Raw genomic sequence first — 27,207 nt, forward strand, 5'->3', positions numbered from 1 at the left:
TTATAAATTATTTAACATATATATATTGTCCCATCCAGTGTAACTTTCATCTCATACATATGGTTTTCATCTCTAGAAGTTTGGTGTGGATCTTTTATATACCTTCCATGTCTCTGCTTAACTTTTTGGACTAGTAAGTGAGTTGCATGACATGAGATCAATGTACAAAAAATCAACTGTACTTCTATATACTAGCAACAAACAATTGCAAATTAAAACTTGAAAATACCAATTACAATATCACCAAGAATATGAACTACTTAGGAATATACCCAACAAAAGATATGAAAGATCTACACACTGAGAACTACAGATGACCGCTGAGGCAAATTAAAGGCCTAAATAAATCAAGAGATGTTCTGTGTCCCCAGACCAGAAGACTCAACATTGTTGATACGTCGATTCTCACCAAATTGATCTCTAGATTCAATGTAATCTCATCCAAAGCCTCCAGAAAACTTGTCTGTAGAAATTGACAAACTTATCCTATAACTCACGTGGAAATTCAAAGGACCTAGAAGAGCCAAAACAACTTTGAAAAAGGGTAACAAATTTGGAGGACTAACACCACCTGATTTCAGATTTATTTTAAAGCTACAGAAATCAAGAAAATGTATTGGTGTCAAGACAGACAAACAGACGAATGGAACTGAATAGGGAGACCAGAAATAGATCCACAAATATATGGACAATGGATTTTTATCAAAGCAACTCAGTAGAAAAAAGTGAACTTTGATCCATGCCTCATACCATATGCAAAAATTAACTCAAAATGCATCATAGACCTAAATGTAAAATCTAAAATTATAAAACTTCTAGAAGAAAACATAGGAGAAAACCTTTGTGACCTGGGATTATGCAAGTATTTCTTAGATATGACCCCAAAATACAAAATATAAAAGAACCAATAGATAAATGGACTACATCAAAATTTAAAACTTTTCTTTGAAATAGAACAAAAAGACAAACTACAGACCAAGAGGAAATATTTGAAAAGTATACATCTAATAAAGGACTTATATTCAGAAGATATAATGTACCCTCATACTCAAGGATAAGAAGATCACCCAATGATCTAATAGGCAAATTATTTGAACTTCACCAAAGAAGAAACATGGATTGCAAATAACTCTCTGGGGAATTTCAAATTAAAACAACAATGCAGCCCCTACATGCCTGTCAGAAGGACTGAAATTCAAAGACTGGCCAAGTGTCATCGGTGAGGACGCGGAGCAGCCGGCGCTCACGGTCTGCAACCACCCGGGGAAAGTGTGGCATTTCACAGCGAGTTACACACACCCCACCACGCGATCCCGCCATCTCACTCCTAGGTAGTCACCCAGGAGGAATTAAAGCCTGTGCGTATGAAAAGTCTTGCACAGGAATGTTCATAGCTGCATTATTCACAACAGCCGAAAACTCAAGCAACAAAAATGGCTGTCAACAGGCAAACGTGGCAAATCCATACAATAGAATAAAAGGGGTGAACTACACGGCCCCAGGGACGTGATCCCATTTACATAAAACTGACTGACAGGGACAGAAAACAGGTCAGTATTGCCTGGAGAGGAGGGGGCAGGGGCGGAGAGGAGGAAGCTCTGGGCTGGTGGAAATGCATGTTCTCTTGGTCGTGGTGCGGGTTTCCGGGGTGTGCACATACGTCAAAACTGACCAAGCTGTACGCTTTATATGTGTGCTATTTAGTGTGTGCCAATTACACCTCAAGAATGCTGTGTTTAAAGAAGGAAAAGCCTCCCACAGAGAAAACCCCAGGCCCAGAACCAACAGAATCAGCAATGTGTGCAAAACATACTAATTATGTCCAAGCTGGCTTTTCTCCAGGAGCGCAAAGTTGGTTTAACGTTAGAAAATCACTGTAAACTCCCACATTGAAATACTAAGAGAGAAAAATCACACTGTCATCTTCAGAGATGCAAAAAAAGTATATAACGTTCAATATCCATTTGATAATAAATAAATAAGGTAAGACTTTGTAAACTAGAAGTAGGAGGGAATTTCCTTGCTCTGATAAGAAGTGTTGGATAAAGATAAGGTCTCTGGGGGAAGCAGGAAGTCCGGCCCCGCCTGTGGCTTGTTTTCCGAGAAGGGGTTGGGGGGTAGAGTTTAGGAAGCCTTCCGGGAAGGCAGCTCATGCTGCAGAGGCAGAGATGGGGGCTCTGCAGGGGGTGGGTGAGTGCCAACCCTGGAGGGGGGGCACGGCGCTCACTGCGGTGGGACCAGGGGTGCTGTGGGAGTGACCCAAGAAACAGGCAGGCCAAGAGCAGAAGCTGTGGGCCATGGGAAGCCGGGGTGTCAGTGCGGAGGGGCTGACGAGGCGTGGGGTACAGGGCCCTGGGAAGTGGAGGTTGAACCAGTGGCCGTGAGCCGAGAGGGCTGTCCACGGATGCCTGGGCTCCCAAGAAGAAAACCTCCAACCGTGCACCAAAGTCGTCAACAAACACGCGAGAAGTCCCAGCAGTTCTGCAGCCTGAGACAGCCCGTGCCGAACAGGCCTCCGGGAGAGACATCCGACCCGTGAGTCTCGGTGGGTGCGTGGTGGTGCCAGGTCCCGGGAAGGCGCAGCGGTGGGGAGACCTGCCCTAGGAGAGCAAGCCCTGAGCAGACTGGTGGCGCAGGCGGGACACCAGGGAGGCTCACGTGGGGCCGGAGCCACACCCCCTGGAAGGTTCTAGCGGCCTCTCTGCCACAGGCAGAGCCGGGGGAGGCTGAGGCCACGGTGCTGCAGACAGAAGCCCGCAGGGTGGGCGGCCCTGCACCGGACCCCAGAGCTGCGCCCCTGCGCCCCTGCGCCCAGGCCCAGCAGGAAGAGAGTGAGAGTGGACACACCGCCCACACCACCACCACGTCTCAGCGTCCTCCCGCGGTCATCAGGGCTGGCCACGTTCTCAATCACTTAAAATTACATCCTGAATAGATTAGCTCCAGCATCCTCAGAACACGGTGAAGCAGGCGAGGTTAAGGACATCACAACAGCTAAAGAAGACCAGCCTGACCAGCCTCGCCGTGGCTCACTCCTCCTCCTCCTCCCCACCCCCTGCCCGCTCCAGGCTCCTTTCCCATCCCACACCCTCGGCCGTGGGAGGCCCCAGGCCTTGGACCTCTTCTCAGCCTCATGAGGAAATGCCATCGTGCCCAGACGGACCCCCGAAGGCTCACCTCCACCCCCAGCCCAGCTCTGGACTCCAGTCTCACATGTCCACGTCTCCACCTGACTGTCCTTTCATCTCCAAATAAGCACACCGAAAACTTACTTCTGACTTCCTCCGAACCCCTCAATCCCAATGCTCCCAGAGCCTGGGACCCCTGGCTCTTCCACACTCAGGTCCAATCCATCAGCCAAGCCCACGGGCTCTGCCCCAGAATCCATCCTGTGATGGATGTGACTGACCCACCACAGTCACGCTAGAGTGCACTCTACAACCTGCAACCGCAGCCCCAGACCAGACCCTCGGCACTTCGTTCCTTTAAAGCAAAGATGCATCTGGCCCCTCCTCTGGGCAGAGCCCTGCACTTCTCCCTGAGAAAGCCAAGCACCAAGGACACCAGCAGGCTATGCGTACTGACCACTGAGGGGCGCCCACCTCTGAGCTCGGCCATGGCTCTGCCCCAGGCCCGTCCCCAGCACGTAGCCCACGCTGCCCCCACTCTGAGCCGCACCCCCCCCCAGCACCCTGAGACCTTTGCAGTTGCCGTTCCCTCTGCCTGGCACTCCCTGCCCTGCTGTCTCCAGCGCCCGTGGGCCCTCAGGAGTCAGCACGAGCCACAGCCCTGCCCTGCACCCAGCACATGTCACCATCCGTGTGCCCCAGGAGGGCCTGCTCACCAGCCTGCCATCCACCTCCTCCAACACCCGAGCTCCACGCGGCAGGAACTTGTCTGTTCGCTGCTGCATCTGAAGTTGAGAGCCCAGGCCGAGACCAGTAAGGACCCAGCAAACGCCGCTGAATGATGAATGAGTAAAGGACTTCTGTAAAATGACTTTGGGGCAGAGGGACACACAGCCAAGCTACCCCCACCTGGGCCCAGCGGGGCAGCCCCAGAGCTGTGAGCTCCACTGGGGCAGGGACCCGGGCTGGAGCGGCAGCAGGGCCCTCTCCCACCTTTAAGGGGCCGGTCAGCTGTCCCCTGCAGCCTGTGGGACCCCTTCTCTGATTCAGCACAGAGACTGATGGCGAGGTCTGCGCCCCACGTGCCAGGAAGCGGCCGAGGCCCCTTGCGGGCTCCTGGGTAGAGGGTCCTAGGGCCGGCACCCCTTCGTGCCTCACTAAAGGGTTTCTCCGTCCACCTCGTGTGACCCTCACAGCGGACCGCCGGAGATCAGGGAGGTAGGTGACCATGCGGCCGGCCGGGAGCCCCAGCCACTCTGAGCAGGCAGCGTGGAGCCCACCCAGGACAGCAGGGTCTGGGACACGGCCCAGACCGCTCCTGCACCCCCAGCTCGGGCCAGGGGTGGGCAGTGGTTTCTACCCGAGCCCCCTCTGCTGCACTGAGCGGCCGCTGGATGGCGAGGGTGCCCACCTGCACCCACATCCTACCTCCGTCACACCGGCTCTGGTCCCACAAGGACAGCGGGGGAGGGCAGGTTGCCCTCTGGGCTCTGATTCCGGCCACTTTGGCTGACAGAGCCAATCACAGGACAGGAGGGCCCTTGGGCGGAGGCCTGGGCCTCCCGGCAGGAGCTGCGGCCGTGGGGGTGTCTTGTGCACTGGCCCCTGGGACGGGGGGTGGGAGGAGCCTGGCCCTGGCCTCCTCCGCCTGCCTCTCTCTCCTGTGGGCTCTTCTCATGTGAGAAGAAAGTGACTGAGGACCGAGGTCAGCCTCCCATTTAAGACTTGGCTATCCTTTGGAAACACACTCGTGGCCTGGGAGGTGGGTGGTGTGGGCTCCCAGGCTGCCCAGCCCTCGGCCGCCCTCCCCACACAGAGGAGACTGTGGTCCCTTGTGCTTTCCCCCAGGAGACCCGCCTCCTGCTCCTGTGAGACAGGGGCTCAGAGGAGGCACCTGCTTCCCTCTGGGGCATCGACTGCCGTCTCCCCCCGACGGGCCTCTTTATTGTGAAGGGGATCTCTGCAGCCAGGCTCATCCCTTTTGCATCCTCAGAGCTCTGTCCTGGGAGGGATGCACCTGGAGGGTCGCAGGGAACACGACAGTCCTGGGATGGGGAGATCCGCGGGCCCGGCGTCCAGAGCTGGGCTCAGCTGTCAGCAGGACACACGCTGCAGGAGCCCCTGGTCAGCCTCTGCCTGCCCTGGCCCAGCCGAACACCCCTGCAGAACCTGAGTCCCTCTGAGCGCTCAGGACCAGGTAAGGAGCCGCGCCTGCCAGGCCCCTGCCCCAGAGAACTGTCGGGCGCCCCATGCCAGGTGAGCAGAGCGTGGGCGGGGCTGGGACTTGAGCCCAGCTCCGCCGCCTGAGACTGCGTCAGTCTTAGCACAGGTGGAGCTGAGGGGGTGTGTGCCTGTGTTCCCGTGTCCGAGCGCGTGCCTGTGTGCGCCCATTCCCGCAACAATGGGCAGCGAGCCAGCCAGGGCTGTCGGTAGCCGGGTGTGTGTCTTGACTGGCGCCCGTGTGAAGGGCAGCGTGTCTGTGGTATGAGGTTTACCCTTGTGTCAGAGCCGTGTTTGTCCATGTGTTTCTGTGCAGGTGGCGTGTGTACGGGGACGTCTGAGTGTCTCTCTGGGGCACGGGCACCGCCGTCTCTGTGTCTGCATCTGCCTGGGGGTGTGGTGTCCACGTGAATGCCTGCTCTGCTCGGGGGCCTGTGGGCTGGGCGTGGAGGGTGCAGGCACCTGTGAGTGAATCTAAGTCTGGGGGACGGTGTGTGGCTCTTGCGCTCGTGTCGGGTTTGGGGAGCACGTGTATTGACTGGTACATCGTGGTGCAAGACGGGGACCTTGGGGTTTGTCCCCATGCATCTGTGTGATGAGAACTCAGGCCCACCTCCCACCCCATCAAAGAAGTGGCCCTTCGGCTCCATCTTTCAGCCTGAGAAACAGGAGCTGGGTGAGTACAGATCTTTGTTCCAAGTCCCACAACTGGTCAGCGGCAGATCAGAGCAGACATGGTTGTCAGCAGCCATAGTGGGAGAGTGGAGAGAGAGGGGCCCGGGGTAGTTTTGTCCAGGCCCTGGCCACACCAGGGGCCGACACCACACCACCGAGGTCTGACCAGGCTCCCTCTTCTGCCTGGAGTCACCGCCGCCCCTGTGGCCACCAGGCACCTCAGGGTCTGTAGCAGGTGAGCTCAGCCAGGGTCCTGCCATGACCCCGCGGGACAGCTGACAGACCAGAGGCGCGGGGAGGGCAGCTGTCCTGTCCAAGGCTCAGGTGGCCAGGGGAGGGCAGGGTTTGAACCCAAACTGCCCGTCCCAGAGCCCACACCCTGGGGCTCGGGGCCCTGCTACCTCCTAAAGTCTTTGCAGGATGAAAACGGTGGGTTCCTGCCGCCTGGAGCAGACACGAAACAAGGGCAGAGATACGAGGCCGGGGTTTCTGTTCTCCACATACATCCTGCACACATGATCCAGCCTGTTCTAGCAGGGGGCCAGGGCTGGCGGCAGCTTCTCCCCTGTTACAAGAAATTGTTTTCACAGGCTTGAGAGGACCAGATCCTAAAGACGGAAGTCAGCTCCCCCTCCCGCTCTTTGCTGAGCAGCTGGGTCTCGACTGGGCGTTACTTCAACGTCAAGTGTGTGGACCCACTCAGGGCCCCATTCTGAGTCCCGTACAGTGCAGACAAAAAGCTAAAACCCCAGCCACACTACAAATGAGTGGACTGACTTTTTTTTTTACCGCGCCACGTGGCACGTGGGATCTTAGTTCCCCAACCAGGGATCGAACCCGCGACCCAGTGGAAGCACGGAGTCCTAACCACTGGACCACCAGGGAAGTCCCTGGACTGACTTTTAAATGGGTTTTGGAGACCTGGAAGCTCACTAGGATGTCTGAAGGGCCCGTTCTTGGGACGGAGGGACAGGCTGAAGTGGGGCAGTGGGTAGGGGGCCAACAGGAGGGAAGAGACCCGGCTGCCCAGCGAGGAGCGGGAGGGGGAGCTGACTTCTGTCTTTAGGATCTGGTCCTTTCAAGCCTGTGAAGACAATTTTGTAACAGGGGAGAAGCCGCCGCCAGCCCTGGCCCCTCGCAGCCCCTTGACTATCACTTGGGGTGGGGGCTGAGATCCGCACAGGGAGGCCCCGCCCGCAGAACCTCCCTGCAGAGCCATGGCCGCAGGACGAGGCTCAGACAGAACTGGGCGGGAGCTGGCATGGGGCCGGGCAGCTGAGGGCTGGATCCTGAGGGCCGTGGAGGGGACTCAGCTTCTGGGGTCACAGTTTGCTCATCCAGGGCTGCGAGGGGACCCAGGGTGGGGGGACTTGGATTCCTGGGTCCTGCTAACTCCTCGGGAGCCTGCTTCTCCTTGGGAACAGGCGCCACCCTTTTTGGAGCCTGCTGAGTGCCGTGGGTAACCATGGGGTAAACTTAGCAGGGCTGTCATCGCGTGTACAGGGTGGTGGGGACCTGCCACTTACCTGGGAAGACAGCAGGAGCCTGGCTCCAGGCCTGGCTCCTCCCACTCTGCCCCGGCTCACGTGCCCACTGTCCCTGACCTCGGTGACCTGGGCCATGGGCCCCCACCAGTCCCCATGAAGCCTGTTTGCGGGTTGCCAGGTCGGGCCTCTCAGGTGTCCTCCTGGTGCCCTGCTAGCCTTCCCCACGACACACAGCATTCGTCTACCATCTGCGACCAGGCTGGGCTGGCCGCCCCAGAGCAGACAGGGCCCACGTCTGCCCAGCTCCCACCCAGCACCCGGTGGGAAACTCGTGGTGCCATGGGCCAGGCCCTGGGCAGCACTGGGGGACGCAGACGAGAGTCAGGTCCCCTCCTCATGGGGGGCTCGGCGGACACAGCCTCGAGGGAGGCGCAGCGCCTAACCCGCCACCTCCGCCCCCAGGTCACGTCTGCAGGGGCCAACCACTCGGAGGTGACTGAGTTCATCCCGGTGGGTTTCCCGGGCTCCCTGGGCCTGCACGTGTGCCTGCTGGTGGTGCCCCTGCTGGCCTACCTGCTGCCCGTCACCGAGAGCCTGCTCGCCATCGCCGTGATCCACGGCAGCCCCGCACTGCACAAGCCCGTGTACGGCTTCCTTAGCAAACTATCCTTCCTGGAGGTGTGGTACATCTCCGTCACGGTGCCCAAGATGCTGCTCAGCCTGGCGGCGCCCGAGTTCCACCGCATCTCCTTCGCAGGCTGCGTGGTGCAGCTGTACTTCTTCCTGGCACTGGCCTGCTCAGGGTGCGCGCTCCTAGGCGTCATGGCCTACGACCGCCACGTGGCCATCTGCAGCCCGCTGCGCTACCCAGCCATCATGAGCCCCAGCCTCTGCAGCCTCCTGGCTGCTGGCCCCTGGCTCTCGGGCTTCACCATCTCCGTGGGGAAGGTCTTCTTCATCTCGCGCCTGGGCTACTGCGGCCCCAACGTCATGAACCGCTTCTTCTGTGACGTGTCCCCCCTGCTGAGCCTGGCGTGCTCCGACGTGTCCCTGGCGGAGCTCGTGGACTTCCTCCTGGCACTGCTCATCCCGCTGGGGCCGCTGCTGCTCACCGTCTCCTCCTACACCGCCATCATCAGCGCACCCCGTCCGCCGCCGGCGGGCACGAGGCCTTCTCCACCTGTGCCTCGCACCTGGCCGTGGTGGTCATCTTCTACTCGGCCTCCCTCTTCATCTACGCCCGGCCTCGCGCCATCTACTCCTTCGACCTCCACAAGCTGGTGCCCGTGGTCTACACAGTGCTCACGCCTCTGCTCAACCCCGTCATCTACCGCCTGCGGAACCGGGAGGTCAAGGAGGCCCTGCACATGGTGGTGCAGAGGGCGGCCCAGGCCCTGGGCACATCCTCTTAAGATGCACTCCCCACCTGCCCCCAAGACCCCTCTCATTTGTCCCCCTCACTCAGCATTCACGCAGCCAGCTCAGCAGCTGACGGGCCCTGTGCTGACCAATGACCCCCGACCAGGGCATTACGGAGGGCGAGAACCATGTCACGTGGGGCTTAGGTGCGAGGAGTGAGTGAGGGCAGCGCCGTCCAAGCCAGACAGGACTGTCCATTGCACCAGGAGCGGGTGCTGGGTGGCCGGAGAGTCTGTCTGGGAGGGAAGGTCTCTCCACCATCCACAGGGAAGGGGGAGGGGGAACAGAGCCCCAGCCCTGTGGGTGGGAGGCCAAGCCCACGCTTTGCCCCTTCGGCCACAACTGTGGGCAGAGCTCATGCGAGGGACCTCTCGCTGGGAGACCTGGTGCTGACGGCCCCATCGCTGCATCAGCTCCAGGCTCCGAGCGTCCAGCCGCTCAGCTGCCATGGCAGCCACCACGATGGAACAGATGTCCCACGAGAGATGACTTATGTCAGAAATTATGGGCACGTCCCTCTTTCAAAATGGGTGTACTTCCAAATCAAACTTCTGTAAAGAGATCATTTTAAAGAGCAGAGTGAAAATACTGGGTCACTGATTTGTCATTTAACTAATAAAGCGAGTATTGCATGCCAGCCCCTTGCCGGCTGCTGCCAGGTGCTGCCGAGACCAGGAGGGTCAGGGAGCTCACACCTGGCAGACACACCTGGAGCAGCAGGTGCGGCTTGACCAGGGCCTGCCACGCAGCAGGGTCTCCAAGGTGCTGGGGCCACAGGGCCTGCCCAGAGCGAGCCGGCGGGGCACGGGTGCCTGGAGGGGTGAGGGTGGAGTCGTCCCAGCGAGAGAGGAGGGCCCTACAGGACAACGGCAGTGCCAGTGACTGCAGGCAGCGGGGTGGGCAGACCCCCATGCCAGGCTGCACTCAGGTCTGGAGATGTCCCACAGGCAGTGCAGTGCCTGGATCTGGGGCTCCAGAGAGAAAGCGCCAGAATAAAGCCCTCGGAATCACCAGTATATAGTGGGCAACCAAAGTCAGGACCGTGAGTGAGGGAAGGACGCAGAGCCCGAAGGGAAGAGGCCAGATGCCCTCGGAGAAAGCGCGAAGGGCCTGGAGCAAGAGAGAACCAGGCAAAACGAGGCCTGGAGAGCTTCCGTTGGATTTGAGACAGTCAGACACCAGAGTGGGGGAGCAGAGTCTGGGGCCAAACTGGTTTGGGGGTGAGGGGAGGAAAGGGGTGCTGGAGGAGCGCGTGTGGGCAGGGAGGGTGGCCTCCTGGCACTCCTTCTGATGAGAAAGGCGGCCACGCTGATGAGAAGGGAGGACAGAGTGGGCAGCAGAGACCCAGGTTCAGGGCAGGAATGGGCTGCAGGAAACAGGCTGGCCGGCCTCAGCTGGGAAGGAAGACACCTCCTGGGTGGTGGTCTCAGCCCTCACGGCTCTTGTTGAGGCCATGAAGCTCTCGCAGTTCTGAGCTCCGGGACATGGTGGGGGTCTCCCTACCAGACTCTGCAGAGCTGTAAGGACTGGGCCTCCTGGGCCTCCTCTGTGTCGGCCCCTCCTCTCCAGGCCACACCCGGGGGCCCTGGACTCTGCCCAGGACCATTCTCACGCTAAACGCCCGTCCCAGCACCTCCCGGAGGACCCTGCTCTGGGCTCCAGACCCACAGCTGCCCCCCGACAGCCTTCACTCTGGCCCCCGCAGCTGCTGGTCCCCCTCCCCCACCAACAGTGAGGACCTCCTCCTCCAGCTGGTAGGAGCCAACCCTCCACCCCTTGGCCCAGCCCCTGGCATCCTCCTCTGCTCCTTCCACACACTGGGCCTGCAGGGCTGTGAGTCTGTCCCCTCTGCACCCCCCCATGGGGGACCCCTGCTGGGATCACCCTCGGTTCCCGCCCCTCCCCCACCTGTTCACCATCCTCATCAAACCCTTATTATCCACAGGATAAATCCCCAAATCGTCCTCATGACCCTGTGATCCAGCCCTCCCAGTCTGGGTCCCCCGCGCCGCAGCCCATCTCTCCCTGTCTGCTCCCGTCGGGCCCCAGCCCCTCCCCAGGGGGCTGAGGGCAGGCCCCTCTGCCCTGACCCCTCTCACCAGATTGTCTCCAAGCAGGACTTGCACAGAGGCCCTCCCAAACCACCCCAGCTTCCAGGACTCTCCACAAGCAAGTCTGTTCAGCCACTGTGGTCATTTGTTCCGTGCCCCCCAGCAGCTCCTGGCGGGGGCGGAGGCAGGAAGTTTGCCATCCAGGCAGCCCCTCCTCAGCTGAGCCAGCACGGCCCGCACCTTCTGCCTCATCTGATGCCCCATTTTCCTGTGTTCTCGGACTTTGGCAAACATGTGTATTTCCAGTGGCTACTCCTTTCCTTCCACACCGTGAAGACGGGGCCGCTGCACCAGAGAAGGCGGAGGCCTTGTGTGCCTGGAGCAGCGGCCAGAAGTCAGGGTGCCCGGGCCTGCAGCGCCGGGGACATGCCCAGTGCCCGCCCCGCCAGGCAGGATGCCCCACCAGCTGTGAGGAGGCCGAGCTTCCCTGGGCTAAAGCCTGCCCGCGACGCCCACCCTCACTCCTGCTGCCCCAGTGACCACGCCCCCCCGCCCCCCAGGTCTCCTCTGTCTTCCTTCCTCCTCCCCCGACCCCCAGTGAAGACCAGCCTCCAGGTAAAGAGTGGATTGAGCACAACATGTTCCCACCTTAAATCCCCCCAGGATGATGATAAAGGGACCCCCCCCGCAAGGGTAACGACAGAGGGGACAACAGCAAGATTTCAGAAACCGGACAAATGGGGAGGGCTGGGCAGAGCAGGGGATGGAAGTGAAGACGCAAATGGCGAGGCCAGGGAGTAAGGTGTCCACCGGCTCCAGGCTCACATGGGGCTGAAAATGGGAGGTTACAGAAGGCAGGAAAACCCAGCCTGACCCCCCAATACTCCAGAGACAGAGGCCCAGGGAGGACACACCCAGATATCTGATGGCGAGACCCCAGTCCTGCACCCTGGTCCCTCCAGATGGGAGCTTGGATGGAACTTCTCTGAGGAAACTTCCCACGAATGCCCGGAACCAAGGACACTGACAGTGGGGTGCCCCAGCCCAGTGACCCTTCCTAGGTATAGTCAGCATTTTGGGCCTCTCCAGTGCAGGCTGAGAGCTGAGGGTCACCAGACATCTGATGAGAGCCTCTAGCAGACAAGACAGAGCGAAACTAAGGAAAGACTGGAAGTCAGAGGACGCAGAGCTCAAAGGGAGAGAATTTTGTGAATATCCTCGGACATGAGAAAACATGGATTGCGTTGTTGAAACAATAGAGACTTTAAAAAAAGGAGAGAGACAGAGAGAGAGAGAGAAAACTCTTGCGAACTGGAAATATGATGGCAGAAATAAAATTTCAGTAAGGATTGGAAGTGAATTGAAGAAATCGTTCAGAAAATCAAGCCAAGAATTGACATGCAAAATGGATACCAAACACGTTTTAAGATCAGGGAATTGGCCCGGAGATCTGATATCTAACCAAGAGTACCAGAGACACAGAGGAAACCATGGGGAGCTCCAGACCCAGGCTGGAGAACTGAGCACTTCAGATTAAGCTTTTCCTGGAGGACAACCAGATAAGGGGAGTGAACCACGTTTTAATCTTAAAAGCAGCAAAGGGACAAGAGTCAGTGAGAAATTGCCAGGCTGAGGAACAAAGACAACTGGTGTCTAGTGCGGGGAGCCCAGACTCAGCCCTCGGGCCAGCTGAGGCCCTACAGACCCCACCAACACGGTGACCCTGCAAACCCACAGCCTGCCTGGGGAGGGGCTGCACCCTGGGAATGAGGGTGACTCAGACAAGACTCAGCTCCCTGGGGCCCAGGACAACCATGAGTCGAGAGTCCTCAGAGCATGAAAGTGCAGACTTTGAACTTGGAGTCACAGGATTCTAAACAACCAGCACCACCATGTGTCTGGAAGAAGTAAAAACCAACAAAAATCCCTCCTGGAGGAAGATGACATCAGAGTAATGCCAATCATTCCTTCAAATATTGCTTCAAATATCATCTTCAGCACAAAATCAAAGATAAGAAGGCACGTGAAGAAATGAAAGATGATGAGCAACAGCCAGCATCGGACTTAAGAAAAACTCGAAACAACAACTGTATTTACAAAACCCAAGGAGGTAAAACAAGTAGAAGTGGGAGGACACAGTAGACTGAACAGCCATCAACTTGACCTAATTGACACTTAGAGGACACTCCACAAGACGCAGAAGAATACATGCTTTTCAAGTGCACATGGAACACGTACCGAGATAGACCCTTATTCTAGGCCGTAAAAGAAGTCTCAAATTTAAAAGAATTGAAAGTAATACAATGTATGTTTCTGATCATAATAGAATTAAAATAGAAACCACTAAAAGAATAAGATGTCTGGGAAATCTCCAAATATTTGGAAACAGTACACTTCTAAATAACCTGTTAGTTAAATAAGAAATCAAGAGAAATAAGAAAATGTTTTTAATGAATATAAAAACACAACATATCAAAAATTGTGGGATTCTCCTAAAGCAGTACTTAGAGGGAAATTCATAGCATCAAACACCTATGTTAGAAAAGAAGAAAGACCTTAAATCAATGATATCAGCTTCCATATTAAGAAACTAGAAATATAATGATAAACTAAGCACAAAAATAAGCAGAATAAAGGAAATAATAAAGATCAGAGCAGAAATCAGTGAAATAAAACACAGAAAAAAAAGAGAGAAAATCAATGAAACCAAAAGCTGGTTCTTTGAGAGTATCAATAAAGTTGATGATACGGGGATTTGCCACTTGCACAGACATTCAGGATCGACTGGCACAGACCTTAAAGGAGATTCCTGAGATTCCTGAGGGGGCTCTCTTGTGCGCCACCAGCTCTGGCTGCTGTGCTTCTCCCCTGGTCCTGATCAAGAGCACCTGTGTGGACCTGGAGAGGTGCTGTTGGTCTCAGGTTACTCTCAGCAAAGACCTGCTAAAGCAGACACATGAACATCTTTCAGGTAACTACTGATTCTAAAAATATTTTCAATCTTACAGCCCACCATTCTTTCCTTCACCACCTATGTTTGTTTTCTACACTGAGCAACAAATCACCACAAACTTAGTGGCTCAAAACAACACACATTTGTTATCTCATGGTCTCTGTGGGCCGCTGGCCTAGGCACAGCTGAGCTGGGTCCTGCTCAGGGTCCCCAGGCTGCAGTCAGGTGGGCTGAGTTCTCATCTGAAGCTTGACCAGGGCACGACACTCAGGCAGAATTTGTCTCCCTGCAGCTGTGGGACTGAGGTCCCATTTTCTTTCTGGCTGCTCTCGGCTCCGAGAGGCCACCACAGTCCCCTGCCCCGGGGCCTTCCCACAGGCCTTCTCACAATGGCGGCTTGCTTCTTCAGGACCAGCAGGGTCAAGCTCGGACAGCGTCTTACATGATGTACCGTGGTGACAGGAGGGACAGCCCCTCACCTTTGCATGTTTACTGGTTCCCATCCACTCTCAGGTGCTTTCTGTTGTCCTCAAAATATTAGTAAAAATGGCCTGGAGATGAGCTGGGTTCACTCAACACCCTAGAGCTCCTTTGCCCAGACAGCTGTTGGCCAAATTTATACCTAAGCCCTTCCTTCCACTGCTTAACCTCATAAAATTCCCTTTTCAAAAAATCTTTATGGGACTTCCCTGGTGGCACAGTGGTTAAGAATCCACCTGCCAATGCAGGGGACACGGGTTTGAGCCTTGGTCCAGGAAGATCCCACATGTCATGGAGCAACAAAGCCCGTGCGCCACAACTACTGAGCCTGCGCTCTAGGGCCCGCTTGCCACACTACTGAGCCCATGCACCTACAACCCGTGCTCTACAACAAGAGAAGCCACCGCAATGAGAAGCCTCTGCACTGCAACGAAGAGTAGCCCCCACTCACTGCAACTAGAGAAAGCCCACATGCAGCAATGAAGACCCAATGCAGCCAAAAATTAATTTTTTAAAAATCTTTATTCAAATTACAGAGGAGGGGAATGTAAGGTGAATTTTAACAAAAGTAAACCTTGTTTATTGATAATGATGAAGCTGATGTTACCAGGAAGAAATTTCATACCATATAAGTGCAGGGTGTAATGTTTTTCCTTAAAATGTCGACTTTAAAGAACGTTCCTTGCAATACAGGCAACTAAGTCCAGACTTTATTTCTGACCATGGAGTAATTCCTGAGAAGTACTTGGAGTATATGCCTCAAACGGACGGGGACTGTGTCTCCTACTGCTGTATTTACACCTAGGACAGAGCCAGGCCTCATTAAACACTGGTCAATTCGCTGGACAATAAAGACCATGCTCTGGGGGGAGGGTAAGGTCCCTATCCACTCCCAGGAATTGTGCAGCACGGGAACACAAGGCCACCCCCGGCCCCATCACCACACCACTGTCCTATTCTTCAAAATTTAGGTGCAAACACACTATTGTTAGCTATAAGCACCATGTGTTCAGCAGAGCTCCAGAACTTACCTTGCATGACAGAAGCTTTATACCCATTGAAACACAACTCCCCTTTCCCCTCCCCCCAGCTCCTGGCAACCTCCATCCTGCTCTGTTTCTATGAGTTTGACTCCTGTTGATGCCTCATATACGTGGAGTCATGCAGTATTTGTCCTTCTGTGCCTGGCTTATTTCACAGAGCATAATGTCTTCCATGTTCATCCATATTGTCACATATAGCAGGATTTCCTTCTTTTTTAAGGCTGAATAATATTCCATTGTATGCACAGCAAAGAAAACCATCAACTAAATGAAAAGACAACCTACTGAATGGGAGAAAAATATTTGCAAATGATATTAACCGCTTTGGAAAACAGTATGGAGTTTCCTCAAAAAAATTAAAATTAGAACTACCATATGATTCAGATATTCCACTCCTAAGTACATAGCCAAAGAAAGTGAAAACACCAATTCTAAAAAATACACACACCCCAATGTTCATAGCAGCATTATTTACAATAGCCTAGACATGGAAGCAACCTAAATGTCCATCGACAGATGAATGGATAAAGAAAATGTGGTACATATATACAATGGAATATTACTCAACCATAAAAAAGAATGAAATAATGCCATTTGCAGCAACATGGATGGACCTAGAGATTATCATACTAAGTGAAGTAAGTTAGGCAGAGAAAGACAAATATCATATGTTATCACTTATATGTAGAATCTAAAAAAATGATGCAAACGAACTTATTTACAAAACAGAAATAGACTCACAGACATAGAGAATAAACTTATAGTTACCAAAGGGGAAGCGGGGTGGAGGGCTAAATTAAGAGTTTGGGATTAACAGATACACACTACTATATATAAAATAGATAAACAACAAGGACCTACTGTATAGCACAGGGAACTATATTCAATATCTTGTAATAACCTATAATGGGAAAGAATCTGAAAAGGAATATATATATGTATGTATATGTATGTATAACTGAATCACTTTGTTGTACACCTGAAACATAAATCAACTATACTTCACCTGAAAGAAAGCACAACGTGGTCCACCCATTGTGGTGCCCCCTCCACCACAGGGACTTTGCATCCTGCCCGTGGCCTCACAGCGGCCAGGCTGAGTCCTTTCATTCGCGTGTGAGGAGGCGGACAGAGGTTCAGACTCTGGGTCTGCGGTGTGCTCGCCATGTGTCCATGAGCCTCTTCGGCCAAGTGGGTTCTACCCCTGCTTTGTCCTGCCAAGAGAGCACAACAAGTCCCCACGGCGCTACGGGGTGGGCGTGGTGGTCACACCCACTGTGCGGATGGGGACTGAGCACAGGATCTCAGAGCCACCGGGAGGAGGAGCAAGACGCCAGCCCAGCTTTTGGCAAAGGCGGTGTTGCCTCAAGTGGTCCCGCTGAGCAGTGACTGCCCAGTGGCATAAGGCACAAGCAGCTCACAGCAGCACTGCAGCCCCACCCGACATATCTTCTGCTTTGAGAGGATCTTGTTAGCCAAGCACATGCATTTCAAATGGAAAGGCTGGGGGAGCGTGTTGGAGACACGCCTTGTCCACCATCTCCAAGGTGACACTGAGCCCCGGGCAATGCTGAGCATCGGCGGGACCATCCGAGGGCCATCCGAGGGCCACTGGGAATAAACGGGTTGCCACAGAAGCTGTATTCTGCTCTCCTGCATCCCAGATCAAGGGAGATTTGACTTATATCTCAATGGCAAACAAGCAAGAAGAAATGCCCACTTCCTTAGTCATCAGGAAGACACAAGCTGAAACCACGATGTGACACATACCCTCTGGGATGGCCAAAATGAAGACAGACAGCACTAAGTGCTGGAGAGGCTGACAGACACACCTACACTCCTGAAGGGACAGGACAGGGCGGCACTCACTGGGGAAGACTGTTATCTGTAAAGACGGACACACAGCAACCTGGGGCCCAGAAATTCCGCTCCTGGATACATACCCAACAGAACTTCCCAAAGACAGTATGAGAATGATTGGAGCAGCATAATTTGTAATAACCAAAATACGGAGACAACCCTCAATGGCTGAGTGGATGAGCCGTGGTCTATTCATGCAGTGGAGGACGACCAGCAGTGAGGGTTAGTGAACACGACCACACGCAGCACCACGGCAGAATCTCACACACATGACGTCGAGGGAAAATGCCACGCACAAAAGAGCACATTCTGTGTGATTCCATTTATATAAAAATAAAAAACAGGCAAAGTGGGCTTCCCTGGTGGCGCAGTGGTTGAGAATCTGCCTGCCAATGCAGGGGACACAGGTTCGAGCCCTGGTCTGGGAAGATCCCACATGCCGCGGAGCAACCGGGCCCGTGAGCCACAACTACTGAGCCTGCGCGTCTGGAGCCTGTGCTCTGCAACAAGAGAGGCCGCGACAGTGAGAGGCCCGCGCACCGCGATGAAGAGTGGCCCCCGTTCGCCACAACCAAAGAAAGCCCTCGCACAGAAACGAAGACCCAACACAGCCAAAAATAAATAAATAAATAAATAAATTAAAAAAAAAAAAAAAAAAGAAAAAACAGGCAAAGTGAATCTGCTAAGTAGTCAAGATCGTGGCCACCCTCGGGGACCCCCAGGGGGAGGAGGCGTTGGGATCTGGGGCTCCAGCCACGTCGGGTTCTTGGTCAGGTGCATGCAGTTTATGAAACTTCATCAAATTATACACCTAAGATTTGGCCACTTTTCTATGTGTATTTTATACTTTGATGAGAAATTTACTCACCCGATGTCATGTACAACATGGTGACTATAGTTAATAACACTGCATTGTATATTTGGAAGTTGCTAAGAGAGTAGGTCTTAAAAGTTCTCATCACAAGAAAAAAAAATTCTTTAACTCTGTGTGGTGATGGATGTTAACTAGACTTACTGTGGTGACCATTTCACTGCATATAAAAATGTCAAATCATTATGTGGTACACATCAAACTAATACCATGTTATGTGTTCATTATATCTCAATATCAACTAATTAATGAAAATGCGAAAGACTCCCAAAGTTTTGTGTTGTGACATATTGGGTTGTAAAAAATAGCCTACTAGAAATTTGTTGAAGTTTACACGCCAAAAGAGTAAAAGCATTTAAGCCCTTTGAAATATAGATAGTGAGAGAAAGCAGGAAAGTCAATACACTACAAACGACTTGGATGTGTTCGGGTTACAGCTGGAAGAAATGTGATTTGCACACACTGGTGTCACCATGTCTTCATCCCGGGTGCGCCCTGGGGCAGCCCGCAGACCCACCAGAACTCGGCGAGGCAGCAAGACTCTGCCAGAAAATTCCACAGAAACCAGGAGAGCAGGTGGCTGCCAAGGCCGGGACACTCCCCACGCCTCAGCCCCCGTGGCCTGGGAGGCCAGGAGGATGAGGAGACCTGGTCCAGGTTTCTGTTCAACCTTCCCCTCCCGCAGACACCCCCACTCTCAGGAGGCGCATCGCCAGATATGCAATTGCTTGTTTGAAATTAATTGCCTCCTCCGAACTGGACCCTGGAGGGATGTGATATCGTTATTAATTGGGACTGCCCTCACCATCCTCAGGGTGACACGCCGGAGCGTCGCCGGGGCCTAACGAGCCCGAACCTGCTGACCCCGGGCTCTCAGCCCCCAGCAGCCCCACCTGCCTCCTTTTTAATTATGCCCCAGGGAAGGCAGCACCTCTACGCCCAGCTCTAAAGACTTCTTCCGTCAATATGGGCTGGAATTTTCATCAACTGTGAGTTGATTGGGTACCAAGGGGATTACAAAGGATTCCCCAGTTGCCTGGAGAACACAAACTTTTCTCAGAAACAGAATTCAGAATAAAGACATGCCCTCAGGTGGAGCAGGTCAGGGAAGAGGCAACGGATGAGCAGGTGCTCCGAGCACGGCTGCACGAGCCGCTGAGCGGGGATGGGGACAGCCTGCCCTCGGCGCTCAGCCCTTGACTGGGACGCCGCTGCCACCCTGCTGCCCAGAGATGCCTGTGGGGATGCTCTGGACACACATCTACAGAAGCTGCGGAAGCAAGGCATGAAAATCCACCATGGGCAGAGACCCAGCCATGGCCAGGGCCCTGCTGCCAGCAAGGGGCTGGTGCCTCCTGGCCCAGCAGGTGTCCCCTCAGCAGGTGTCTCCACAGCAGGTGTCCCCTCAGCAGGTGTCCCCTCAGCAGGTGTCTCCACAGCAGGTGTCCCCTCAGCAGGTGTCCCCTCAGCGGGTGTCTCCTGGCCCAGCAGGTGTGTCCTCAGCAGGTGTGTCCCGGCTCAGCAGGTGTGTCCTCAGCAGGTGTGTCTTGGCCAGTAACTACCTGGGGAGAAAGCTGTAGCTGAGTTCCTGCCTGTGGGCTTGAAGCCGCTTACTCCAAATCCCTCTGAGGGCGAGCACAGGAATTCCATGTCTGTAGATGTTTTCCCCCCTGCCCCCGGCCCCAGAGGAATTACTGCAATAGTCCAAAAGTCTCAAACATTTCACCCTCAACCCAGGGTGCAGTGAGTCTGGGATGCACCACGGAGTCCTCATCCAAGGGCTGCTCTCACCTGATGCAAGGTCACTCCTCTTGTTCCCAAAGCGCCAAGGCTGCCCTCGTTCCTGGGCATTTCCATCAGACGTGATGCTGTCCTCGTAGGTTTCCCCACTGCCCCTCCAGCTTCACCACTTCCTGGCGCCTTGATGGTGTCAATGTGCTCTCCCCACTCACCTTCTCACAAGCCCCAGCCCCACCATCTCACCAAAGCCACTCTGTCTCTGTCGTGTGACGTGTGACCGCCGCCCCCCCCACCCCGCCGGCCAGGCTGAGGACGGGCAGCGCCGGCCACAGCACCTCCTCCTCCTGGCCCTGCTCATCCCCTCCCTGGGGGCTGCTGCCCCCGGCCTCCTGGGCTGGTGTCACCTCGTGATCCCAGCCTCTTAGCATCAGGTCCCAGGCCTGTCATCCAAGGTCTCTTTTCTCTCCACACCCCTCCTTTGGGGTGTCAGTCAGTCCCATGGTTTTCACTGTGACATCCTCAAATGCCCCTAAAGTGCCCCTAAAGTCCAGAGCCGTGTCCAGCTGATCCCTCTCCACCTCCATTCAGATAACTCAGATGTCTCCTGACCTCTTGCACTTAATGTGTCCAACATGGAATTCCTGAAATACCCCCAAACCTGCTCTATCCCCAGCTGTTTCCTTCTCTATAAATGGAGCCCATCCTTCTAGTTGCTCAAAATCCACATCACCCTTGGCTCTTCTTTCTCTCTCACATCCCACAGTCAGCCCAGCAGCAGTCTTGTTGGATCTACTTTCAGAAAATATCCAGAACCTGGCGGCTTCTCCCTCCATTGCCGCCATCCTGCCCTGTCCACCATTACTGCTCAATTGGATTACTGCAACAGCCTCCACCATTCAAGTGTCTTCTCAGTGCAGCTGCCGGAGGGAGACAGATAGATCACATCACCCCTCCACTCACAGCCTCCAAAGTCTCCCATTCCACTCAGAGCACAGCTAAGGCCTCACCACAACCTACAGGGTCTCACATAACCTGGGTCCCCTGTGACCCCATCTCCTCCCGCTGGCCCCCTCAGTCCCAGACACAGGCTTCAGACACAGGCTTCACAGTTGTTCCCCAAACACCCTGGAAATACTCCTACCCTGTGTGGAGGTGCAAAGGGGAGAGGGGAAGGAGTCAAAAAGAAATGGAAAGAAGAAGAGGAGGGAATGATTGGCTGGGTGGATGGATGGACAGATGGATGGTGGATGGATGGATGGATGGACAGATGGATGGATGGACAGATGGATGGATGGATAATGGGATGGATGGTGGATGGGTAGATGGATGGATGGATGATTGGGCTGGTGGGTGGCTGGATGTCAGTACTGATGGATGGGACACGGATAAGTGCCACTGACCTCTGCCCTCAAGGAGCTCACAGTCTGGGGGAATCGACAGTGACAGATAAATAGTATGGCATCTTCTTGCCAGGAAGACACACTGTGTGTTGCTGCCCACCCAATAGGTGCTTGGGATAGAGTCAGGAGTCACCCAAAATTGCTTAGGGGATGGGGGATCTTAATCACAGGCTCAGAGATGGCCATCTGGACCAGATGGTCCAAACTGAAACCAAGTCCAGACACAGCCAAGTACACAAGCCAAAGGGTCCAGTTCAAGACCTAAGTCACCAACTTGCACTTGGGGGGAGGGTGTGCCTCAAAAGCCAGTGGAGTCCTGCAGCCACAGGCTATCCACTGGAGAGGCAGCAGACAGGTCATGACCATGAGTGACCCTGAGGCTCTGTGGGGGCCTCAGGTGCCCCAGGAATGGACATGGGGCTCCTGGGAGCACAGGGTGTGGAGGCAACCCAAGAGCTGAAGTTTAAAAAAGAATGTGGAGTCAGTAGAAGAGGGAAGGGTGTTCCCGAGAGTAGGAACAGCATGCTGAGGGCACAGAGAAATGAGGAAACACAGGCCACGAGGGGCCATGACTGGGGGCAGCTGCATCATGGTACAAGTGCATGCTGGTGTGGCCAAGGTGATGAGAGATACTCAGGGCCACCCACCAGCCCCCAGACAGCAACTAGAGAGTGTCCCCACCATCAGGTCTCCTCCCCATCTCTGCAGCCACCATCTCATCACATCCCTATCTCTTCCTACCTCATTCTACAAGGCCAGCATCACCCTAATACCAAAACCAGGCAAAGACATTACAAGAAAGGAAAACTACAGGTCAATCTCTCTTGTGAACATAGATGCAAAAATCATAAACAAAATATTAGCAAAGCAAATCCAACAATGTGTTTTAAAAAACTGTACACCACAGCCAAATGGGATTTATTCCAGGTATGCAAGGCAGGACATCTGAAAACCAACTAATGTAATCTATCTATAAAGCCTAAAGAAGAAAAATCATATTATATCAATAGATGTAAAAAAAAAAAAGCATTTGACAAAATCCAACACCCATTCATGATTTACAAAACTCTCTCAGCAAACTAGGAATGGAGGGGAACCTCCTCAACTTGATAAATAACATCTACAAAAAAACCTACAGTTAATGTCATACTAATTGTGAAAAACTAAATGCCTTCCACCCTGAGACTGGAAAAAAGACAAAAATGTCCCATCTTACCACTTATATTCAACATCATACAGGAAGTCCTAGCTAATGTAGGAAAACAAGAAAAGGAAATAAAAGTATATTGATTGGGAAGGAAGAAATAAAACGCTTTTTCTCAAATGAAATGATTGTCTATGTAGAAAAAAAAATGTTTTAAGACAAAAAAACTTCTGTAACTAATAATTACAGCAAGGTTGCAGGATACAAGGTTAATATACAAGATCAATTGCTTTTATATATGCCTATGTAACAACAATAAACAATTAGAATTTGAAACAAAAAACAATACCATTTACATAAGCACAAAAAATGAAATACTTAGGTATAAATATAACATTATATGTACAAGAACTACATGAGGGAAAACCAGAAAACTCTGATGAGTGAAGTCAAAGAAAATATCTAAATAAATGGAGAGATAGTCTATGCTCATGGATAGGAAGACTCAAACTGTTAAGATGTCAATTCTCTCAGTTTCATTTATAAATTCAGTGTAGTTCTAATCAAAACCTCAGCGAGTTAATTTGTAGATATCAACAAACTGATTCTAAGGTTTAGCATCATAATAGTAAAGACAACAAAGTTGGAGGACCGACACTAGCCAACTTCAAGATTAACTGTAAGGCTTCAGTAATCAAGACAGTGTGGTATTATTGGTAAAGAAGAGACAAATAGATCAATGGAACAGAATAGAGAGCCCAGAAATAGATCCACGTAAATGTAGTCAACTGCTCTTTGATACAGGGGCAAAGGAAATACAGTGGAGCAAAGATAATCTTTTCAACAAATGGTCCTGGAACAACTGGATATCCACATGCAAAAAATAAAAAATAGTAAAAAAAAGAATCTAGATAGTGGCCTTACACCTCTCACCAAAAAATTAATTCAGAATAGATCTCAGAACTAAATGTAAAATGCAAAACTATAAAACTTCCAGATGGTAACAAGAGAAAATCAAGGTGACCTTGGGTTTGGTGGTACCCTTCTAAGATACAACACCAAAAGCACAATCCATGAAATAAAAAGGTGATATGTCAGACTTTACTAAAACTAAAAATTTCTGCTCTGCAAAAGACACAGCTAAGAAAATGAAAAGACAAGCTACAAACTAGAAAATGTTTGCAAAACATATATCTGACAAAGGACTTGTATCCAAAATATACAAAGAACACTTAAACTTCAACAGTAAGAAAACAACTCATTTTTAAAATGGGCAAGAGATCTGAACAGACACCAAAGATGTTATATAGATGGCAAGTCAGCATATGAAAAGATGCTTATTAAGGACTGCAAATTAAATCAACCACGAGGTACCACTACACACTGAGTAGAATGCCTAAAATCCAAAACATTGCCAATGCCAAATGCTGGTGAGGATGTGGAGCAACAGGAACCCTCATTCACTGCTGGTGGGAAAGCAAAATGGTACAGCCACAAAAGACATGGACAAAACATAGATGCATATTGCTTAGAGAAAGAAGCCAATCTGAAAAGGCTATACACTGTATGAGTCCAACTATATGATGTTTTGGAAAAGATAAAACTATAGACTACAAATAATAAATGCTGGAGACGATGTGGAGAAAAGGGAACCCTCCTACACTGTTGGTGGGAATGCAAATTGGTGCAGCCACTGTGGAGAACAGTACGGAGGCTCCTTAAAAAAGTAAAAATAGAGCTACCATATGATCCAGCAATCCCACTCCTGGGCAAATATCCAAAAAAGACGAAAATTCTAATTCGAAAAGACACATGCACCGCGATGTTCATAGCAGCACTATTTACAATAGCCAAGCCATGGAAGCAATCTAAATGTCCATCAACAGATGATTGGATAAAGAAGATGTGCTATCTATATCTATATCTATATGTAGATATATACACATATATATGTATATATATATATAATGGAATATTACTCAGCCATAAAAAAAGAATGAAACAATGCCATTTGCAGCATCATGGATAGACCTAGAGATTATCATTCTAAGTAAAGTAAGTCAGAAAGAGAAAGACAAATATCATATGATGTCACTTCTATGTAGAATCTAAAAAAAAAAAAAAAAAAACTACAAATAAACTTATTTACAAAACAGACTCACAGACATAGGAAATAAACTTATGGTTACCAAGGGGGAAAGAGGCCTCTTGTCACCTGGAGTCCTTATTCTAGACTCCTTGTGGGAGGGTGTCCTTATTCTAGACTCAAGAAGCCTGGGAAAGGACAGTGTCAAGTTTTCACAAATGAAACTACGTATGGCTCGATTTTTAGCATTTTCATCCAACAGAACAGATTGAGTCCTAGTGAAGCATTCCTGCCGCTGTGCGCGGTAAAGCCCCCGCACCCGACGCAGGACGACCACCTCCGAGGCAGCCGCAGGGAGCCCTGGCCGGGCCGCTGGGAAGCCAGGCGCCCGAAATGTGGGATTGCAAACAGCTGTGTCACCAGCGCCCCCTCCCGGCCGGCAGCTGGAGGTCGCTGGGTGGGCGCCGGGGCTGGGGGAGGAGGCTCGAGGGGAGCCGCGCTCAGTCCCTCGGCGCCGCCCCCCTGTCTCGGAACCCGAGGGGGGGCCTCGACCCCACGGGCACGAGGCCAGAGCCCAGAACCCGCGGCCGCGGCGAGGCAGACGGGACCGGCCGGTCAAGGGCTCCTGGTCCAGCTGCTGGACGGTGCCCGGGAGCCACGGCCCCCGAGGCGGTGTTCCGCCCGCCCCCTGCCGCTGCCCCCGCCCCCTGCACACCCCGCACACGCACCGCCCACTCGTGGGCACAGCACACACACTACCTGGGCCGACCCGCTGCCTCTGGAGCGCTCACCCCATTCCTGACGGACTTGGGGTCCCTTGGTGTGATCATTTCATAGTGTGACGGCCCTGCTCACACCGGAGTCTGGACACAGGTCAGGAAGGAGCTCAGGATTCCCGCCCAAGTCCCGTTTTGCTTTTCCGGGGCACCTTTAAAATAACCGCTCGGAGTTGAGCCGCAAGGGAGGGGCCTCCGCCCCAAACGCCTTCTAACAGGTGCCGGCTGCCTGCTCTGTCTCCTGCTCCCTGGTGACCTGGACGGAGGACGGCCCTCTCCCCGCTCACTGCCCCTCATTCTGCGGTCTGTAAGCAATAAACCCTGTGCCTCTACTTCCTTTGTGTGAGGTATTGAAGCTGCGCCTTCATCAAAAAGGCACAGGGTTTTCCCTTCCCCAAGGTGGGAGCTCGGATGCTGGGGGAGCCACCTGCCAACCCCGTGTGCTTGTGCGTCCTCAGCCAGCAGGTCATAATCTGCACACTCAACACACCAGCCACGGCCTCGACACACTCGGCTGTGCCCCCATCCCCAGCCCCACAGTGTAGCCAGGGCAGCTGTCCTTAATCAGAGCCCAACAAAATGGCCCGTGTTCCAGCCACGTCCACAGACATCTGCTCGGACCGAGAGCCATGCAGTGGGCATTTAGACAAAAGCAAACCTCAAGAGGAGAATCTGCAGCAGTACAGAAAAGGCCAGCGCCCCCGCCAGGTCCCAGGAGTGAGCCCACCATGGGCCGAGTCCTGGAAGGACAGTGCCCCCAACCCCGGCCATGACGCTGTCTCCTGAGGGTCAGGGTGTTCCTTGCAGCCGTCCCCTGGACCCCAGGTGGGCACAGACCCCTGCAGCCCGCAGGGAGCACGGTACTGCATGCAGGGGCTGCCTGTGGTGTTGGGTCCTGACCCTGGGGAATTGGGGCTATTTTCTCCTGTTTTTCTCAGCCCTGACTCCGGATAAGCCTCTCATTTAGAAAAGTGTTGAAGATGACCACTGAGAGTTTGAAAGAAAGGTAAAAGACACCTTGGCAAGCCCTGCCTTGACTGGGGCGCTAAGAATCCTGCAGCTCTGAATTTCTGAACCCGTGGACGGCTACTCCCGTGCCCTGGAGGTGATGACAGCTCGCCTGCTTCCCCATGTGTGTGCGTGTGTATGTGCGTGGGTGTGTATGTGCCTGCAAGTGTGTGGGCCCATGGTGAGGACACCCAGAGCCTGCGGAATCCTCCCTGTCTTGCAAGAGTCCCCTGAGACTCAGAAGACGGGACTAAATGGGGGTCCTACCGTGAGCCCACCATGGGGGAGGGGTGGGGGAAGCCTCCCTGCAGGGCAGCTTGTGGGGACGCAGGTGTGGGGTCACTCACCTGGGGTCTGAGCAGGCTACAGGACACACCCCCCTTGAAGCCACCTGGAGACCAGGAGGCTGAGCGCGGGACACCGAGGACCCTCCAGGTGAGGCCACGCCCCCGGGTGGGGAGCTGTGTCTGGCCGGCTGACCCTGCCTGCCTGTGAAGGTCCCCTATTGGCTGAGCCACTTGCTTTCCGCTGCCCCCTCCTCTGGAGACATGGCAAGAGGAATAGGGGTCACCGGCTGCTCTGGGTCCCCAGGGAGCAGCCAAAGCATTCATGCTGCCCTTGCACGTCCATGGCGGTGGCCAGGGGGTGGATCTCGGCTGCTGGGGAAGGTGCCCTGATCCACCACCAGCACTGGATCCGAGTGCTGCCCTCGGCCCACTGCCTGGGCCCCAAATCTGCAAGACTGCTCTGCCCATGCACCCCTGACTCTGGTCACTCAGGGTGACCCGCACTGGCCCAGCCCAGTGCCGACCAGCCCCAGCCTTGAAGGAAGGAAGCCAGCGGCTCCCCGGCCGTTGTCCTGCTCC

The 27,207-nt window shown here is 53.4% G+C and overlaps 1 protein-coding gene across 1 annotated transcript; it reads left to right on the plus strand.

Annotated features, from left to right (window-relative positions):
• The first annotated feature begins 2,242 nt into the window (after positions 1-2,242).
• Positions 2,243-9,012, plus strand: LOC133092340 (olfactory receptor 226-like). Its single transcript, XM_061191614.1, is given in 5 exon segments — positions 2,243-4,346; positions 5,122-5,325; positions 5,665-6,024; positions 7,973-8,651; positions 8,654-9,012. Coding segments are annotated over 3 exon segments (1,029 nt in total). The 5' UTR covers positions 2,243-4,346; positions 5,122-5,325; positions 5,665-5,943; the 3' UTR covers positions 8,923-9,012.
• Positions 9,013-27,207: the final 18,195 nt, after the last annotated feature.

This window comes from Eubalaena glacialis, chromosome 1, assembly GCF_028564815.1.
Source record: "Eubalaena glacialis isolate mEubGla1 chromosome 1, mEubGla1.1.hap2.+ XY, whole genome shotgun sequence".
Classification (NCBI taxonomy): Eukaryota; Metazoa; Chordata; class Mammalia; order Artiodactyla; family Balaenidae; genus Eubalaena; species Eubalaena glacialis.